This window comes from Elgaria multicarinata, chromosome 4 (genome assembly GCF_023053635.1).
Source record: "Elgaria multicarinata webbii isolate HBS135686 ecotype San Diego chromosome 4, rElgMul1.1.pri, whole genome shotgun sequence".
Taxonomy (NCBI): Eukaryota; Metazoa; Chordata; class Lepidosauria; order Squamata; family Anguidae; genus Elgaria; species Elgaria multicarinata.
In genome coordinates this window covers 28,892,757-28,913,501 of record NC_086174.1, presented here as the reverse complement: position 1 = coordinate 28,913,501, position 20,745 = coordinate 28,892,757, and the positions used below count along the sequence as shown (strand labels likewise).

The following is a 20,745-nucleotide window of genomic DNA, read 5'->3' as shown; positions in this document are numbered from 1 at the left end:
CTAGTAGGACAAAGAACAGAGTAGGTAGAGGCCAGATCTACACCAAGCAGGATATAGCGGTATGAAAGCAGCATGAAATCAGTATATGGTATATGTCATGGGCCCCAACAATACCACTATAAAGCAGTAGTGTGGCTCCTGCCTCTTATGTACTGCTTTCATACCACTTTCACAGTGCTATATCCTACTTTGTGTAGATCTGGCCTGTAGATCAGAATCAAAAGTAGGCAGAGCCAGCTAATTTTGTTATGTCCCCATCAGGTTCCTGTGCATTGAACTAAGAACACTTAAGCATTTTTGAATAATTCCTTGAAATCTAACTGAATATAAGAATAGTTTCTTATCTTGCTTCAGTCAGCTTGTGTGCTTTTGTACTTGATTTCCACCTGAGGAAAAAAAGGTGTGGGCCGGTGGCTTCCACTACCCCATCTAGAAACCCCTGTCCTCCAGTTTGGAGCCCCTTAGGAACAGAGTAGCACCTTGGGCATGTGTCCATATCACACTGCTGCATGCCACCTCCATCTCCCACCTGCTCATACAGAAAGACAAAGTGTTCCAGAATTATGAAAGAGGGAGAGAAATGTCTCCCTTTCCACTTTCTCCACACCAGGCATTTTGTACACCTTTATCGTGTCTTCCTTCACTTGCTAAGCTGATATGTTGTAATATTTCCTCATAGGGGAATTGCTCCAGCCCCTTGATCATTTTTATTACCTTTTTCTGCACTTTCTCCAACTCTATTATATTCTTTTTTAAGTGCAGTGACCATAACTGTACACAGAATTCCAAGTGCAGACACTTTGTATAAGGGGTTCCCTTGTATAAGGGAAATATGATCTCGACAGTTTTATTTTTGATTCCTTTCCTAATTACTGTATGTCTAATATGGAATTTGCCTTTTTCATAGCATCCGATCAACATCTAGCTGTCCACCACAACCCCAAGATCTCTTTCTTGATCAGTCACCACTAGCTCAGATCTCATCATATATGTGAAGTTGTAATTTTTTGCCCCAGCATGCATTATTTTACATTTGCTTACATTGAACCACATTTGCCATTTTGATGCCCGTTCACCCAATTTGGATAGATTCTTCTATCCAAAGGGATTCATCACAATCCCTTTTCATTTTAACCACCCTAAATAATGTGTCAGCAGAAAACTTGGCCATCTCACAGCTCACTCCTAATTTCAGACCATTTATGAACAAGTTTATTGACACTCTCAAAGAACCTTAAAAAGCTAGTGAGATGATTTACCTTTGCAAAAGCCAAGTTGATTCCTTTTCAGCAGGGCTTGTCCTTCTATATGATTACTAATTTTATTTATAATAATGTTTTTAACCAAGTGATCCAAAAAAGACATTAAGCTAACTGGCCTGTAATTTCCCAGATCCCCCTTAGATCCCTTTTCAAAATTGGTGTTACATTGGCCATTTTTCAGTCCTCTGGTACAGAGGCTGATCATAGGGACACACTACATATTTTTGTTGGAAGACCAGCAATTTCACACTTGGGTTCTTTAAGGACACTAGGATGGATATTGTCTGGGCACAATGATTTATTAACTTCCAATTTGTCGATAACGTTGAGAGCTTCATCTTTTGTCACCACTATTTGCTTTAGTGGTGAACCGCCACTAAACCACCCAGAGAGCTTCGGCTATTGGGCGGTATAAAAATGTAATAAATAAATAAATAAAAATAAATAATTAGTTCCTCAGACTCCCTTCCTGAAAACATCAGTTCAGAGACAGGTATCTGCCCTACATCTTCTGCAGTGACTTCTGTGATATTTTTTTTTTTACTGTTTATTGCCAATTATATATGAATAAGTATTTGTAATGTTTTAATGATTATTGCTATGTAGGATATAAGTGCTGTTTGGACTTCAAATGGAAGGTTGGTAAGTGGTTAATTCTGTAGGGAGGGGGAACGAGTGAATAGAAGTGAAGTGAATGCTGATTGGCTGGTGGTTCAAAGGTTTGGATTGGCAGTAGCAGTGAGAAGGAGGAGTTGGAAGAGCAGTTGAGAGTTCTGTGTGGAGAGAGGAAGTGAGAGTCTGAGTTTGTCTGCAAAAGGGTCTAGAACAGAGTAGGAACAACGGCGTTTATTATTTTGTGAACAGAGTGAAGGGTAGGAGATAGTGTAGGTTAGTGGGTAGCATAGTCAGGGTTAAACATGAAACTGTACTGAGACAAACAAGTAGTGCGACAAATGAAACCGCAAGCTTTGTAAACTGCATAAACTTTCTTATTGTTAAATTAACATTATTCTCTTTCATAAACAGGATTGGAGTCTTGAAGTACCTGAGGTAAGGTACAGTGTTATATTTATTTATTTATTTATTTATTTGTTGCATTTTTATACCACCCAATAGCTGAAGCTCCCCGGGCAGTTCACAAAAATTAAAACCATTCAAAGTATAAAATTAACATTATAAAAACATGATTGTAAGCCTATGCGGCAGAGTCTTGCTATTTACTGTTTTACTCTGTACAGCACCATGGACATTGATGGTGCTATATAAATTAATAATAATAATAGTAATAATAATAATAATAATAATAATAATAATAATAATAATAATAATAATAATAATATACAACACAATACAAAAGCACAACCAGGATAAAATCAGCAGCAGTGCAGAAATACAAATTTAAAATACAAATTTAAAACAGCAAAGTTAAAATTGAATTTATAGACGGTTAAAATGCTGAGAGAATAAAAAGGTCTTCACCTGGTGTCTGAAAGAATATAGAGTCGATGCCAGGCAAACCTCCTTAGGGAGCTCATTCCACAGCCCGGGTGCCACAACAGAGAGGGCCCTCTTCCTGGTATGGTGGCAGCGGTAAAGGAAAAGGGTGAACAGAGAGTGCTGGGCTAGTGGCTGTGAGGTCAAAAAGGGTCAGTGAGTCACAGAGTCAGTGAGCAGCATTCTGATGACTTGTCCCATAGTTGAGATTCTTTTATTATGGGGAGAAGTGAACCGCCCAGAGCGCTTTGGCTATTGGGCGGTATAAAAATGTAATAAATAAATAAATAAATAAATAAGTAAGTAAGTAATGGAGACCCAAAGGGGATGGCGTCACAACTTCATTCAGCTTTTCCGCAATCTCCTCAGCCTCTTTTAACTCTGTTGTTATCCAATAAAGCAACTGCTTCCCTATGCTGGTTTCCTGCTTCTATTAGTGTGGTTTTGAGTAATGTCGAAGTATTTCATAGAGCTTTGACCCTCCTGACTCCCATCCATTCAACTTTCTTTTTACCAGATCTCTCATTTTAGAGACGTTTCCTCTTTTGAAGTCAAATATGACTGTATTGGACTTCCTTGGCAATTTTCCACTTCATTATACATTAAGTCTAACAGCACTATGGTCACTGTTTCCAACTGGTGCAACAACATTTACATCTCGTACTAGGTCGTGAGTGGAACAATTTAGGAATAAATCCAGGATTGCCTCTCCTCTGGTTGGTTCCATGACCAACTGTCTAGGGCACAGTTATTATTATTTACATTTATATACCTCCCCATAGCTGAAGCTCTCTGGGTGGCTTACAAATATTAAAACATTGAACATTAAAAACCAATATATAAATTTTAAAACCATAAAAAGAATAAAAACAGATTACATACCAGGACAGACAATATCTATTTAAAACAACTATTCTGGCATCAGTTAAAAACTCAACATATGCTGTTAAAAGCCTGGGAGTAAAATCTTGACCTAGTGCCAAAAAGATAACAATGTTGGTGCCAGGTGAGCCTCATCAGAGAGATTGTTCCACAGTTGGGGGGCCACCACTGAAAAGGCCCTTTCCCTTGTTGCCATCCTCCGAGCTTCCCTCAGAGTAGGCACCCAGAGGAGGGCCTTAGATGTTGAGCGTAGTCGGGAGAGGCGTTCCGTCAAGTATTGTGGTCTCAAGCCATGTAAGGCTTTATAGGTTAAACCCAGTACCTTGAATTGGGCTCAGAAATGTACAGGCAGCCAATGCAAGCAGGTCAGAGTTGGTCTTATATGTTCTAACCTTCTGGTTCCTGTTACCAATATGACCACTGCATTTTGCATAAGCTGCAGCTTCTGAACCATCTTCAAAGGCAGTCCCACATAGAGCGCATTGCTGTAATCTAACTTGGAGGTTACCAAAGCATAGACAACTGAAGCCAAGTTATCCCTGTCCAGATAGGGGCATAGCTGGGCCACCAACTGAAGTTGGTAGAGGGCACTCCGTGCCACCGAGGCCACTTCAGCCTCAAGTGACAAAGATAGTTCAAGGGCATTTAGGGCCTTGAGAAATTTAGCCTCTTTGTAGTGACTAGAACATGCAGTGTGGGGGGTAACTGAAGTCACCCATTATTTCAAGACTTCGTTTGATGCCTCCCTGATTTCATTTTCCATCTCAAGAACACCCTGAGCATCCTGGTCCAGGGGATGATACCATGTTCCTAGTACTAAATTACTTTAGGAGCCCGGTATTGTCACCCTTGGAACTTCTGCGGAGAAGTCTGCAACTTTTAGGTTTTCTCATCTGCATGACACTATGCCTTCTTTGATGTTCAGATCAGCCTACTGTCCCCCTGAATGCTGGAAGCACTGCAATAAGGTGGAAGCATTTGGGAATTTGGCTAAATTCGTGACCAGGCTTGACAGAAGTTATGGTTCAGGTTGGTCAGGTTGGGTTTGCACCTCCCCCTTTCATCCCTGTGACAGTCTATATGTTAGATATTCATTGTATTTTTGAGGTCTGGTGATGTTTGACCAGTTGGTTCCCAAGGTACCATATCAAACTGACAATGGCATATGCACTTTGAATACAAGATGGTGACAGAAATGGGAAGGGGAGGAATGACTGCTGAAATTGAAAGCCAAGATCGTCTCTCAGCTTGGCTCTTTGTATCTTATTTATTTATTTATTTATTTATTTATTTTTGTATTTATATGCCACCTTTTTTCCTCCAAGGAACCCAAGGCGGTGTACATAATCCTCCTCCTCTCCATTTTTATCCTCACAACAACAACCCTGTGAGGTAGGTTGGGCTGCGAGTCTGTGACTGGCCCAAAGTCACCCAGTGGGTTTCCATGGCTGAGTGGGGACTAGAACTCGGATCTCCCATCTTCCAGTCCAACTCTCTAAGCCGCTACACCACACTGGCTGTCAGTACCTCTTTTCATTTGCTAAAAAAGCTCATTGTCGGTGTTTTGTACAAGCTGAAAGAACAGAATCCATTTCCCTTGAGGCCAGTTGCAGTGATGTAAAGTGAACTATTTTTAGAGAACCCGAGGGATGCTTCTGGCTTTCCTTTCTTCCTGCCCCAATAATCTGCTTCTGAAATAACATATGAGAATACAAATGCCACATGCATTTTGAGCGTGTGCTTTTCTTCTGTGTTTTTACAAGCAAAAGTTACATTATATGAAGAGAGTCATTTGAGAAGCTCTAATATCCTTCTGGTGACACAATTCAACGAACTATTTTATCTCAGAAAGAGCCAATGATTCTGGCAATGGCTGGGTTATATGGGAGCTGCAGTTCAACACATCTGGAGTGGGGTCTAGCTTGGGAAAGCTGGGGTGGGGGCTCAGAGAATATTACCTTGCCTAAGGCTACCAAGTGAGTTTGTGTCTGAGATGAGATATGAATCAAGGACTCCCTTTAAACCTATGCATGTTTACTCAGAAGTAAGTCCCACTGAATTCAATGGAGCTTACTCCCAGCTACATGACTACACTACAACAGATCCATTCGTATATAGTTAATGTTAGTTTGTAGTAAATGGGTTAGTTAATAGTAAATGTTAAAGATTTCAGTTCAAGTCTGCTGCCCTCGAAAATCTGCTGCCCTTTTTAGTCATAGATATATTAAAAACAGAGAGCCCCTGTGGTAACTTAAAACCCAGCTCGGCTCTCAGGGAAGAGGATGCGAATTAAGGTAAGTTGCGGCAGCTCTGGGTTGGGGGTGAGGGGGAAAGGGGGGTGAGGGGGCTGTGAACAGGACTCCCTGCCAGCCTTGCACCCAGGAACCTGCAAGGCCAATCCACTTCGGGTGTGTGTGAATCTTGCTTCAGCACCGAGGTGAGGCGGGCACTACCCGAAGCGCCCCGAGCTGAATCGGGGACTTTTCAGGGGTTCCAAAACAGCTTGTGAGTCAAGTCGGGAGGGCTGTGCATAGCCCTAGCATTTATATTGCACAGTATCAGTCCAGGGTCCTGACCTCAAGTTATGAACAATGGAGGCAGGTAGATCCATTCTGCTTCTATAATAGAACAGGACTGCAGACTGCAGTGCCCAACCACTGCTACCAAGAAGCAGCCAAGAAAGAAGGGCTTGGATGGGAATCCGCCAAGGAATCCTATGTATGCCAATTTGAGTGCCATGATGGAAGACAGGTGGGAGGTATTTGGTTATTGCATTCTGTTTTACCTGGAGAGCTGCTACTGGTCAGTGTTGACAATACTGGCTGGATAGATAGTTTAAAAAGACTTTTTAAAAAAGGTTTTTAAAAAGGTTTTAAAAACCCAAACCAGCTCAGGCACTTGTTCTTAGTTACAAAGTTCCAATAACACTTCTTTATGGTGGGGACAAGAGATGCAACTACTCCGTCTCTGGCCAGTGGATGGGACCATGTCCCAGCGCTACCATTAGGCCAACTAGGCAGCCGCCTAGGGCGCAGACATCAGAGGGGCGCAGTACTGACCTTTAAGGGCCACAGTTTTATACAAATTAGCTGTTTTAAGAAAAAATAATAAGTTCAAGTTTTGTGCTTTTATCTTTTTCTACAAAACATGTTCTTAAAAATCAAAGTTGCAAAAAAAATTTTTGGATGTGTGTGCAAGTAGCTCTCCTTGCCTAGGGTGCAAAATAGTCTTCCCCATAGCTCTATGAGGCAGCAGGGTCAACTGGCTAAGGAGGTGCTTGAGGGCTGGATGAACAGCTCCCACGAGCCATCGTTTTTCCAGTCCTGCTATAAAAGAAGTCTCTCTTTGAATGTATCCCTTCGTTGCCGGACAGAATATTTGAGAATTGCTTGCATTTCTCAAAATGTATAATTTGGAAACCTTGAGTTTTGGAATCGTAGATGAACTCCTTTAGAGATTAGGACTATACATTATCCTTAAATGTATGTTTACCCATGAGAAGGCATGTAAGTCGTTGAAGAATTTACACTGAATGGCTGTAGTCCTCAGTTATGATGTTGAAGTCATGATAAATGAGGAATGAAAAATGAGTTTGCTCCCCGTGGGGTTCTTGCGGCATCGGAAGGGATTTGTAAAAGCCTGGGTGGGAAACATGCTGAAAGCACTATGCTGCGGTGGCCAAATGTTTTCCATTTTCCAATGGCAGTTTGGTTGTCTGACTTGGACGGGACATAAAGGATAATATAGGTCTTGCCCTTTGTATTGGCAAGATCCCAGAGTTTTAAATATAAAACCTGCCAGTAACTGATAGAGTAGTTGGATGACATACTTCCTTTGGGTGAACAGTTAATTTAAGAATGGACGAGGAGCTCCCAGAGGCCTGCTAATTTTCCTGTTTTCTAATTCTGGTTCAATTCTCATAGGATCATAAGAACACAGGAAGCTAACTTATACTGAGCCAGTATATCTGGCTAGCTAGTATTGCCAACACTGACTGGCAGCAGTTCTCCAGCGTTTCAGGCAGAATTCTTTGCTAGTCTTACCTGGAGATGTCAGGGATTGAACCTGGGACCGCTCTAGCACTGAGCTATGACCACTCCCTCCACTTCAAGTGCTGTTACTTATGCAGCCCAAATGGCAATAGCACAAAAAAATCTGTATAGGGAAAGAAACCTGCGGGCGGAGGGTGGGGGATGATACTCACTAGTCCAATGAGGACTGAGCATCCTCAGTGCCTCCAAAAACGTGTCTGACTATTGTGAGGTGTTTTTTTTTTTTTTAAAAAAAAAAAGAGACTCCATTGACTCAAAAGGAGGGAGGAATTTCACAGAAAAGAATAGGTGCTGCAGTTCTGATCTGAATCGTAGCTTCATGCGCTGACCGGGAGGTAAAGGAAAAAAGGCAGACTATGTAGATTGGCCCCAAGATTTACCTAGACTTCATTTCTCCTGAGATTAATGGAGCAGTTGTTGTTTTTGTGATGCTCTGCGTCCACCATATGCTAACATGGAGCTATGCAGAAACTAGGCTGACAACCATTACTCAGACGGCCTTCTCTTCTGCTGTTCCCAGACTGTGGAATGGCCTGCTGGGAGAGATCCACCAACTTAATAGTCTTTCTGAATTTAAAAAAGCTACAAAGGCAGATCTCTTCCGGCAGGTCAACCCAGCTGAATTTTAAAAGGTCTTAAAAGATTTTGAGATTTTAATAATGTATTGGTTTTATGTTTTTAATCAGTTTTATGTATTTTACATTTTGTATTCAATGTTGTTCTCCACCTCAATCCAGAGGCAGGTAAGAAATAATAATAATAATAATAATAATAATAATAATAATAATAATAATAATAATAATAATTCCTGAAGGAAGTGATATCATTTGGGAGGGCCATGGCTCAGTGGTAGAGCATCTGCTTTGCACGCTGAAGGTCCCAGGTTCAGTCCCTGGCATCTCCAGGTAGGGCTGGAGAAACTCCTGCTGAAACCCTGGGGAGCTGCTGCCAGTCAGTGTCGACAATACTGGGCTAGATGGACCAATGGTCTGACTCAGGATAAGGCAGCTTCCTATGTCCCTAATTCAGCCACATCCTTCGAGCTGGTAACTTCGAGGCTCGACTTCTGCAATGTGCTCTACATAGGGCTACCTTTGTGCCTGGTCTGGAAACTTCAACTAGTTCAAATTATGGCAGCCAGGCTGATCACTGGTACACCTAGGGGGGAACACATTACACTAGTTTTAAAATCTCTTCACTGGCTGCCAATTAGTTTCCGGGCGAAGTATTTATTTATTTATTTATTACATTTTTATACCTCCCAATAGCTGAAGCTCTCTGGGCGGTTCACAAAAATTTAAACCATTAGGAACATAATAAAACATCCAACAAGCTAAACACCCAAAGTGTTGTATAAAGTGTTGGTTATCACCTTTAAAGAGCCTCGTGTGGCACAGAGTGGTAAGCGGCAGTTACTGCAGCTGAAACTCTCCCCACGGCCTGAGTTCAGTCCCAGCGGAAGCTGGTTCTCAGGCAGCCGGCTCAGGTCGACTCAGCCTTCCATCCTTCCGAGGTTGGTAAAATGAGTACCCAGCTAGCTTGGGGAAAGGTAACCATGATTGGGGAAGGCAATGGCAAACAACCCCACTACGAAGTCTGCTAAGAAAATGTCAGCGAAAGCAGTCGTCCCTCTATGAGTCAGTAATGACTCAAGTGCTTGCACGAGAGGTTCCTTTCCTTTTTCCTATCACCTTTAAAGTCCTACATGGTTTGGTTCCAGGCTACCTGTGGGATTGCCTTCTCCCATACAATCCACCCCACACACTTCGGTCCTCTGGGAAGAAGCTACTTCAGTCAGTCAAAGTTAGGCTGACAGGTATTACCCAGAGGACCTTTTCTTCTGCTGCTCCCAGACGGTGGAATGGCCTGCCGGAGGAGACTCATCAACTTGACAGTCTATTAGCATTCAAGAAAGCTATCAAGACTGATCTACTCCAGCAGGCCTATCCAGAGGAATTTTAGAATGTTTTAAGGATGTTTTAACAATGTATATTATGTTTAAATTCAGTTTTATGTATTTTATATTTACTGTTGTTCCCCGCCTTGATCAAAATGGAGAGGTGGGTAAGAAATAATAATAATAATAATAATAATAATAATAATAATAATAATAATGTTCCCACTAATCCTAATCCACAGCTATTTGTTTGTCAGGTATCCTTACATATTTCTCACTTGTCTGCACCTTGAAGCTGCTCCAGTATCTGCTCTCTGTGAGCACTTGGTAGCAGTGGAGCTATGCAGTCATCTATGGTCAGATTCAGCAAACTGCTGGTGTTATAACCCAGCTACCAGGGAGAAAGTGTATTTCAGAAGTGGACTTTTCCAGTCATCGCTCCCGTCGGCAGAAGCCTATTCTTCAATAGTACAAATGTCACGGAGATTGACCGGGACCAACATAGAGCGCAAGACAGCTCTGCATTATTCATCGTCCGCACAGAACACAATTTAATTCCCAGCAGAAGTTCCTGGACAGCTGCTGTGCTCTGAACAGGCAGACTAGACATGCTCTTTGCAATGTTGCCGCCAAATATTGCCAGTCATCTCTTGGTCTCGTCAGGAGAAAAGTTAGCAATCACCAAAACAGTTGCATCACCCTTCCGTTCTGTTTAATATCATCCTTGTGCATGTTTGACTTCAGTTCCATTTAACTGAATCTTTTTGCATATTTGTTAACCCTTCATAGGTTACGTCTTTTTAATAAGTGTTTGTCTAAATTGGCTCAGCAAATGTTTCTTTAAATTGTTTTGGCCATGTCCTCTTTTGGAAGGCGGCCATTATACAGATACATCTTGTATTGGAACGCTCCTTAATTATTATTTTTTACTAATGTACGTAGTCTTTTAAATGATCTACCTGCTTCCTGGAAGTTAACACATGGCCAGCAGAAATGGATTCTTCGTGCCCTTTTGACAGCTGAAAGACTGATATTACAACACTGGAAGAATAAATACTCACCTCCTATAACACAATGGATTGAAGACCTAACAACATTTTCAACAATTGAACAGGTGGTGTATAGATGGCACCTGCGAATGGATACTTATTTGGATATTTGGTCTGCTTTTCTTGAAGTTTATGTGTGTCTCTTAGAAACCAGTATTTTCATACATTCATACACACATACATACAGTACATACACCATATGTATGCACTGAAACTAATACACAGTATTCAGATCTATGTAGCCACGTTTTTCTTCCTTCCTTTCTCTCTTTGTTGTTATTGTTTACAATAAAAACATGTTTTTAAAAACCCTTTGTAACTTATGAAGATATACACTCACTAAAGGTTCAATCCTATGCATTTTTAGTTCGAGAAAAAGTCCTACAACTCCCGGCATTCCCCAGCCAGCTTCAGGAGATCTTACAAGCTGATTTACATGTTCATCAGGATGACATGGTTTAATCCTTCTAGGGTTAGGATTAGGGCTAGGGTAGGGGAACATTATTATGTTCCTAATGGATTTCTAAATGCTCCCCCATAGAAGATAACACCCCATCCATCATTGTGTTTAGAACTCTAATGCATCAGTCCAAATCCTAGAATCTTTCTCAAAGTAGAAAATATTTTATTTATTTATATGGTGCTATCACAGTGCATGGAGTTTTACAGAGTACAAGATGATGCGGTGCTTTCAGTTGCATGTACTCATGCTTAGTTACAGTAAGGCATGGGAGCGATGGGAGCCAAAAGCTTTACCAAAGAGATGGGGAAGGATCTGAAGGAAGCAAAGCACATGGCATCTTGGAGGTTTTCTGAGAATCAGTTCCAAACACCACATATGTTCTTGGGAGTAAGTCCCATCCAAACAGTAGGGTTGACTTCTAAGTAATCTTGCATAGGACTGGGCTGCACAAATGCAATCCTATGCACCCTAACTTGGGGGTAAGTCCAAAAGACCTGAATGGGAATTAGTTCTTAGTATATCTGCATAGCATTGTTCTGCACAAGATATTTGGGGAGGATGGCGATTATCATTTATTTAAAAAAAGATTTTTTTTTGGTTTGATGGTACAGATTACGAAGAATAAAGTAAAGGGCCTGAACTGCTTGCCTTTACTATTGACCACACCACCCATTTTACTCCTAATAACCCACTTCCTATCTCTCTACCCCCACACTCAAGCCTCCCAGGATTGACAATCAATATATTTATATAAAAAAGTAGTTTTTTTTTTTTTAAAAAAAAGCTTCTCCAAGCATTGTGGGAGAAGGAATATTCTGTCACAAGTAACACCACAGGCTCTGTGTTTAATGGCACTCTTCCCTCCTGTGCTGAAGGGTACATATACACACTATTATTTGTGTAGTGCCAACTGTATATGTGCTGCTTAACAGAGAACGGGTATGTCAGGTCCCCGCTCCAATGGGCTTACAATCTGAAACAGACAGTGGCCCCATTCAGAAGACACCTTAAACCATGGTGGTTAAGCCAGAAAGCCAGGCCATGTTCAGAAGACACCTTAAACCACAGCTTTAACCATGGTGAATAATGCAAAAAGCCTTATTCACCATGGTTAAAGCCATGGTTTAAGGTGTCTTCTGAACGGTCCCACTGAGAAACAACAAAGGAAAGGGAAAATGTAGGTATAAGTAAGCAGGGAAGAATATGTGATGACTTTCATTACAGATACTTTGGCTTAGTTACAATGAGATAAAGGGACTAGCAGAATGATTCAAAGGCTTCCTAGAAAAATTTTTTAAGCAAGATTTAAAGGATTTCATTTCATTTTTATGTATTACATTTCTATACCAACCAATAGCCAAAACTCTCTGGTTTTATGAAGATTAAAACCATAAAAATACAATATAGTAGCATCATACAAAACAATTCACATACAAACATATAAAACAATTTTATACAATCAACAATAAAAACTCCAGGACCCGTTAAAAAGACCTTAGCATATGCTGTCAAATTTCTGGGGGGAAAGTCTCGACCTGGTGCTGGGAAGATCTCATTGTTGGAATCAGGTGGACCTCAGTTTAACATTCCACAATTGTGGGACCACCACTAATAATGTTAGCATAAGTCTCTCCATTTTTAAAAGGATATTGCAGGCAAAATGTCATGATATCCTGTATGCGAAAATATCTCCTTGAGTGCATCCTTGCATCTGTCTTATCTAATATAAACAAGAGCTCCGGCTCCATTATTATTATTATTTATATAGCATCATTAATGTACATGGTGCTGTACAGAGTAAAACAATAAATAGCAAGACCCTGCCGCATAGGCTTACATTCTAATAAAATCATAATAAAGCAATAAGGAGGGTAAGAGAATGCACCAAACAGGCAGTATAAAAGTCAGATCAAAATCAAGTTTTAAAAGCTTTAGGAAAAAGAAAAGTTTTTAGCTGAGCTTTAAAAGCTGCGATTGAACTTGTAGTTCTCAAATGTTCTGGAAGAGCGTTCCAGGCGTAAGGGGCAGCCGAAGAAAATGGACGAAGCCGAGCAAGGGAAGTGGAGACCCTTGGGCAGGTGAGAAACATGACATCAGAGGAGCGAAGAGCACGAGCGGGGCAATAGTGTGAGATGAGAGAGGAAAGATAGGAAGGAGCTAGACAGTGAAAAGCTTTGTAGGTCAACAGGAGAAGTTTATATTGGATTCTGAAGTGAATTGGAAGCCAATGAAGAGATTTCAGAAGTGGAGTAACATGGTCAGAGCAGCGAGCCAAGAAGATGATCTTAGCGGCAGAGTGGTGAACAGAAACCAACGGACTGATGTGAGATGAAGGAAGGCCAGAGAGAAGAAGGTTGCAGTAGTCCAACCGAGAAATAGCCAATGCATGAACAAGAGTCTTGGCAGAAGAGACAGACAAAAATGATCGAATCCTGGCAATATTTCCTGGCAGGAAAAAACGACAGGATTTAGCTACTGCCTCAATATGAGGAATAAAGGAGAGCGAGGAATCAAATATAAAGCCAAAACTACGAGCTTCCTTGACTGGAGTAAGTGTAACATTATTGACAGTAAGAGAGAATGAGAGATGAGGAGAAGGTTTAGGAGGAAAAACAAGCAATTCAGTCTTTGCCATATTAAGTTTCAAACGACGATGAAGCAACCAAGCTGAGATATCTGAAAGACATGCCGAGATACGATCGTGAACATCTGGAGAAAGATCCGAAGATGAAAGATATAATTGTGTATCATCGGCATACAGATGGTATTGGAGGCCATGAGATTGAATAAGATTACCCAAGGGCAACATGTATAAAGAAAACAACAACGGGCCAAGCACCGAGCCTTGCGGAACCCCTACTGAAAGGGGAAAAGAAGAAGACGAGCTGCCGTTAGCCAACACGCTGAAAGAGCGACCCGCTAGATAGGAGGCAAACCAGTTATAGACAGAGCCACAAAATCCGAGGTCATGAAGGGAATCTAAAAGAAGATCGTGATCAACCGTGTCAAAGGCTGCAGTTAGATCAAGGAGAATAAGAACGGAATAAAGGCCTTTAGACTTGGCAATAAGAAGATCATTGGTAATCTTAGTAAGGGCTGTTTCAGTGGAATGCAAAGGATGGAATCCAGATTGAAAAGGATCCAGAGCAGAGTTACTAGAAAGAAAATCAAGACCACACGCTCCAGGATCTTTGAAACAAAAGACAACAAAGAGACAGGTCGATAGTTAGACAGAGATAGCCTATCAAGAGTAGGTTTCTTGAGAATCGGAGAGACTGTGGCGTGTTTAAAAGCAGAAGGGAATGAACCAGAGGACAAAGAAGAATTAATAATATGAAGCAAGGAAGGGAGGATAGCAGGGATAAGATTAATAAAGATACGAGAAGGAATCGGATCACGAGAACAAGTGGAAGGCTTCGAAGAGCGCAGTATTGTGGAAAGTTCATCGGCTGAGACCGAAGGAAATGCAGAGAAATTTGCAGGAGGAACCGACAAATGAGGAACAGGAACTGGAAGAGAAGCAGAGCTGGCCAGATCAGAGCGAATAGTTTGGATTTTAGCATTGAAAAAAGTGGCAAAGTTATTAGCAGACAGAGAGGCGGGGAGAGATGGTGGATTAGGCTTCAGAAGAGAACTGAAGGACGCAAAGAGCCGCTGAGGATGCATAGCATTTGACTGGATCAACATAGAGTAATACTGCTGTTTGGCCAATGAAACGGCAGAAGAGAAAGAGGAGAGAACAAATTTGTAATGGACAAAGTCCGCCCAGTCCCTGGTCCTACGCCAAAGGCGTTCAGCAGCCCGGGAACAAGAGCGAAGGTAGCGGAGGAAAGAGGTGAGCCACGGTTGGGGTTGAGAGGGACGAACTATCCCGAGTTGTAGATGGAGCAAGATTATCAAGAGTTGAAGATAAGGAGGAATTAAAGAAGGAGACAGCTGAGTCCAAGGAGACAGCCGAAAAGACAGAAGGAAGAGAGGAGGCTAGAGATTGAGAAAAAGCCTCATAATTGATAGATTGCAAGTCACGACAAGAGCGAGAAACAGGATGTGAAGGAGGAGGATTATGAGTAATCGTGAAAGAAACTAGATGATGATCTGACAACGGAAAGTCAGCAGTAGAAAAGTCCAAAACAGAGCAATTCCGAGTGAGAACAAGATCCAAACAGTGTCCAAGGGAATGTGTGGGGGCATCAGACCAAAGCTTAAGATCATAAGAGGAAGATAATGAGCGAAATCGTAGAGCTGCAGCGTCTTGAGGGTCATCCACATGAATATTGAAATCACCCAAGATAAGAGTAGGACAGTTATCAGAGAGGAAAAAGGACAGCCATGAATCAAAATCAGTGATAAATTTTGAGGACGAGCCTGGGGGGCGGTACAGAACTGCAATCCGCAGTCGCAATGTGTCAAAGTCCTCCTGTCCTCCTGTGTCAAAGTTAACTTTCTGTAACTTACTGTAAGGCCAAAGGTATTGTTTATAGAACAGAGAGAATTGTTTAGCATAATTAGCTATGCCCCAGTGTTATGTTCTGATTGGTTTATGCTGCAACAGGGCCCTGCCCCTTGCAGGCTCAAATGCTGTGCTGAATTCCCAATGTCTTTGACTGATTGCTCCCTTTGAAGAGACCAGGCCTTGATTACTAATCAATAAAGTGCTTTTGAACCCTCTGTCGCTGGAATGGTGGAGTCGTGCTTAGGGGCTGTTTGGATTTCGTCCCTGCGTGAAAGAACATTGATCTAACAATAAGGACCTGTCCCTTGTTACTATCCTCCAAACCTCCCTCAAAGGGCCTCAGATGGTGATCATAGCATCTGTGGTTTATACCAGAAGAGGTGTTCCATCAGGTATGACAGTCTATAAGGGAGGTGGTTGCATGAAGGTGTTCTGGGAGGTAGTTCCAGGCATAGGGGGCAGCAAGGGAAAATGGGTGGAGTTGTTTCAGAGAGCAAAACACCTTTGGACAGGTGGTGGGACAAACTGGAGCTGGATGAGCGAAGGCCACAGGAAGGGATGTTGAGGTGGTTTTTTTTACTGATTTTTCCAAGAACAGGACAAGCAACATCATGGTTATTCCCCTCTAGTAAGGCAAGTCACTCACAGCAAGACTAGCCCTAACCTATTCAATGCAGATGACAGATCACGTTTTTGTCATTGTTAGGGAACAACTTCCCAAAACGATCGAAACAAGTTTTGACTGATTGCATGGAAAACTCTTTGGTTAATAGCCATTAACGTTCCTGTCATCTATAAATGTGTCTAATTCTTGGAACGTTGCTACATTGCTGGCCATCACCAAATCCCAACTGTATAATTATACTACATTATAAATTCTGGAAACCATTTTCAAGAAACCATTTTCAAGAATCCATGAAATGTCATGGAACATTTCCTAGAACTCACAGACATGCAGGAAATTTGTGGGCTACTGTGATCTCAAGGACCAAATTGGATTCCTAATAATAACTGAGATAGAACCAATAAGTAGAAATTCAGGGACATTTAACTTCCAATCACTTTGTTACATAGTACGGATATTCATGTTTTATTATTTATGTATCTTTGTGTGTCATTATGATATAGCGATCTTCCTACAGTTATCCATGTCTTAATGATGTGCCCAAATTGTATGACCGCATTCAACTGAAAACCTTCTGACTGTCCCTCTGCTGCCCATACTATGGGATGTGGGGGGATGGATGGGTCCAGGACAGAGTCTTTTTCACTGCAAACTTTCTGCCCTCCAAATGTCCACCGTTTGGTTAATTTACAGTGCAACTATGTGTCTATTCAGAAGCACAGTGGAATTCCATCTGTGCTTATTTCCAGGTAAGTACGTGTAGGATTGCTTATTCCCGGGTAAGTTGGTATAGCCTTAGAGAGGCTTCTGGAATTGAGCCAGGCAGGGTGAAAACTGCAGCACAGGAAGGTGGAGGAAGATGACTTTTTTTGCAATAAGAAATAGAACCCCGCACCACAGTTTTATATGTGAACAGGGCAAACCAAGGGAGGCCCTGCCATTAAACAGAGTGACGTGGCCGCCACAGGGTGTCATGAAAAGGAAGCAAATTATTTAATTCATGATCGCATGTTATTTGGGAGAAGATGACACATTTCTGGGGTCTTCTGCCTCGGGTGTCAAAATATCTTGAGTGGCCTTGCAGATTTATTGGAGAGGGTGGGGGTACCACTTGTTGTCCTGCTTCAGGCAGCAAAATATTTTTGGCCACCCTTGGGGCAAACATATTAAGGGATCATCTTCTGTGATACATGCGTGCATCATCGTAAAACAAATATATATTTACACTTGCGCATGCACGCACACATTTTAATGACCCCCCCCAATGTAGATTTAAATTGATTAGTGTAAGGCTGCAATACCTACTAACCTGTCGGTGGTGGCCCCCAGACTACAGAACGATCTCCCTGACGAGGCTCGCCTGGCGCCAACGCTGCTATCTTTCCGGCGCCAGGTTAAGACTTTCCTCTTTACTCAGGCATATGGTGGCACATCTTAATCACCCACATGTTTAGGTTTTTTTTAACGGTTTTTAATACTTTATGTGTGTATGTTCTGTGTTTTAGAATTTTAAATTTTGTATACTCGTTTTTATCTTAATTTTAGAATTTCTGTAAACCGCCCAGAGAGCCCTGGCTATGGGGGAGGTATATAAGTGTAATAAATAAATAAGTAAACAAATAACCTGAGAATAACACCCATTGAACTCCATGGGACTTCCTTCTGAGTAGACCTATACTGTAAGGCCGCCATCCTATGGCCACTTAGGGCCAAAACATACATTACTTTACACCTGTGTCTACCAGACACAACTTGTTTTCATTTTTACTCTAGATCCACAACGGGACATTAGCGTGGCGGGTAGGGGGGCTTTCAACATCCGGATCGCCCTCCCTGCGCCTACTCTATGGAGAAAAACAAAAGACGGAGCGGAAAGCACAGATTGAAAGTCGTGTCTGCTTTGGCCCTCCCTGGACTGAGGGGACATGGATATAGGAGGGCGCAGTCAGAGGCCCTTAACCCGGGTGCCCGTCCTACCCGACGAGTAAGTCAGTCCTGCTGAGGTCAAGGCGGCTTCTCATTCCCAAGTAAGGCTGCCACCCTACGCCTTACCCGCAACGTGACTTCCACGGAGTTCTTCCCAAGGCTCGGTAGCCGCCTGACTTGGAGGCGAGCCCCGCCGTGACCGAGTCACTTCCGAGGAGTAGAGCGGCGCCGGGGCTGCAGGCGGGCAGAAGCGCAGCCGCCCCTTCGCCAACCCTTAGGCCCCTGCCGGTCCCCCCCCCCCGGTCCCCCCGCCGCCGCCGCCGCCGCCTTCCCTCCAACCGAGACCCTCCTGGCGCGGCCGGTGCGCATTGCAACAATCGCTGGAGGGGAAGCCCCCGCTGCCAAGTGGGGCGGAGTCGGAAGCGCGAAAGCAAAGAGGGCGCTGCGAGGCGGGCCCGAGAGCGGCTCGCAGGAGCGGGTTGGAGGGTGGTAGCTGCCGCCGCCGCCGCTACTGCTGCGGGAGGAGGACGGAGCAGGCAGGCAGGCAGGCAGGCAGGCGGGTACCGGCCGCGCGTCGCCCTCGCTCAGTCGCGTCTGGTGCAGAAGCCGCATCCAGAGCGGCGGGCGGCTCGCGGCAACAGCAGCTGCCGAAGGCGACGAGGCTCGGAGGAGCCTGGCCGGCGGGCGGGCAAGCAGGCAGGCGGACGGGAAGCGCCAGCAGCTCCTGCCCCAGGCACGGAGGGGGCAGCCGGCGCCGCCACGAGGGTGAATGAGCCTCCGTCCGTCCGCCGCCTCTTCCTCCTCGCGTCTCAAGCGGCCCCAGCGGCTCCGCTCCGGGCTCGGACGGCAGCGCCTCTGCGCCCAAGATGGACGGTTTCGCCGGCAGTTTGGGTAAGTTGTGGCGTCTGGTGGCTGCGACTCTCGAGGGGGAAGGAGCCGTGCCGTGCCGTGCCGCTGGCCGGGGCAAGGCTGCGGGACGCGCGTGTGCCTTCGCCGAGGGAGCCTTTGCACAGGGTCTTCCACAGCCGCCCACCCACACCCACCTTCTCGGATTCCTCGTGTGTTCTATTGCGGGGGGCGGGGAGGAATAACGAGGGAACGCACCAGACTCTTCCTTGATCATGGATTTGAATGCTTTTTAGGGGTAACGTGTAGGGTTCTCTGGATGAGGTGACCACCGCCGTCCCTTTCACACGACCTCTCTTTCTTGCCACCCTTCAAAAACAAACAAACAAAACGCAAGACAATGTCAAGCCAAAGCTTTACCTCGGGGTGTGTGTGGAGGGATTAGGATGTGCTTGGACTCTTGAGTGAAATGCATCCATCTTCATCCCTTTGATCATAAATGTGGATGTGCGAAGGGCGTGAAGCATAAATCCTGTGCACTCGAATTCCCCCCCCTCGCCCCCCAGTCAGCCTTGAGGGAAACACATATCGCTTTTTATCGTTTGGCTACCAATGTGTTTTTCAGGGGGTGGGGGGAAGCCTGTGGTCGCCTTCATGGCGTCGCCAATCTTTTCCTCTTTGCCTCCCCCCCCCCCCTTCCAACCTTTCCATCACCGCTCATCTAGTTGACAGAACGGATAAAAATCCTGGGAAGAATCTGAATCCTGACCAAAGGAGTGATTCTGTTTGCCGTCATTGTTGTCTTGTTGGAGATGGTTCTCTGTGTTTGTTTCTTCTTGCCCGCCTCCTTTTTCTCCGAGGTTTAATTGGTGGCTGCACCTGCTTTCTTGGTGCGTGCGTGCGTGTGTGTGTTTGTACCTAGAGAGGATTGCACATGGGAGTTATTGTGGGTGAACCTGTTACTTGCCCTTAGGCAACGAAGCATGAAAGAGCATTCCCACCTGCTTCTCAGGCCCCAAACTTCCTTGCTGTTTTCTTGACTCAGTGATGGCATCTTAAGCCTTGCTACTAAATAGTAAGCTTCAGCTAGTGATGTCGGTGTGACCCAACCCAGGTTGTTCTGGATCGCTGTAAAAGTAGGGTGGAGGGAAGAGCCAAAAGCGCAGTGTGGGATGGTAACCAAACTTTCTTCCCACCCACCTTTTTCATCTCCTCCCCTAAATCTCAGGTCCTCAGATGTTTTTATTCCTGCTTGGGGTTACTTCTGGCCATGGTGCTCAAATGGGGAAAAATGGCTGTGGAGCAGAGCCTTTGGGGTGGAAAACAGAATGGAGAAAGGTTCCAGGCGGGCCGTGTTGTGCTTTAAATCTTCCTTCTGCAATTGCAGTCTTCCTCAACCTGCAGGTTTTGGACTTTGGTCAGGGATGCTGGGAGTTGTCTTTCAAAACATCTGGAAAGCCCCAGGGGGAAGGCTGTGATAGGGGATTGGAAGCGACCGCATTACACAACTTAGATTTGCCACTGTCATGACCAGCTTGGCCTGGGTGACCTGGGAAGGAACGTAACTAAGGCTGTGTACAGACAACAACCTGATAGAGATTGAGTTGGGTATTATAAACCTGTCCTTGCTCATGGTACACATGTTGATTGTTTCTATCAATAGTTACTAGCCCTGATGGTTATGGGCTACCTCCAGTATCCGAGGCGGTAAGCTTATGTATACCAGTTGATGGGGAACATGGGTGGGAGGATGCTATTGTGCCATGTCCTACTTTGTTGGTCTCTGGTTGACAGCT

General features: G+C 43.8%; 1 protein-coding gene and 1 long non-coding RNA gene across 2 annotated transcripts in view; both read left to right on the top strand.

Annotated features, from left to right (window-relative positions):
- LOC134397394 (uncharacterized) overlaps nt 1–20,745 on the top strand; it is a 1,014,583-nt gene that overhangs the window by 792,582 nt on the left and 201,256 nt on the right. The gene's annotated exons all lie outside the window — the stretch shown is intronic.
- The window catches only part of EML4 (EMAP like 4), a 203,073-nt gene continuing 201,256 nt past the window's right edge, over nt 18,929–20,745 (top strand). Inside the window, exon 1 of the mRNA XM_063123997.1 lies at nt 18,929–18,994. Coding sequence (XP_062980067.1) covers nt 18,970–18,994 — 25 coding nt within the window. The 5' untranslated portion in view covers nt 18,929–18,969. The remainder of the gene's footprint in view (nt 18,995–20,745) is intronic.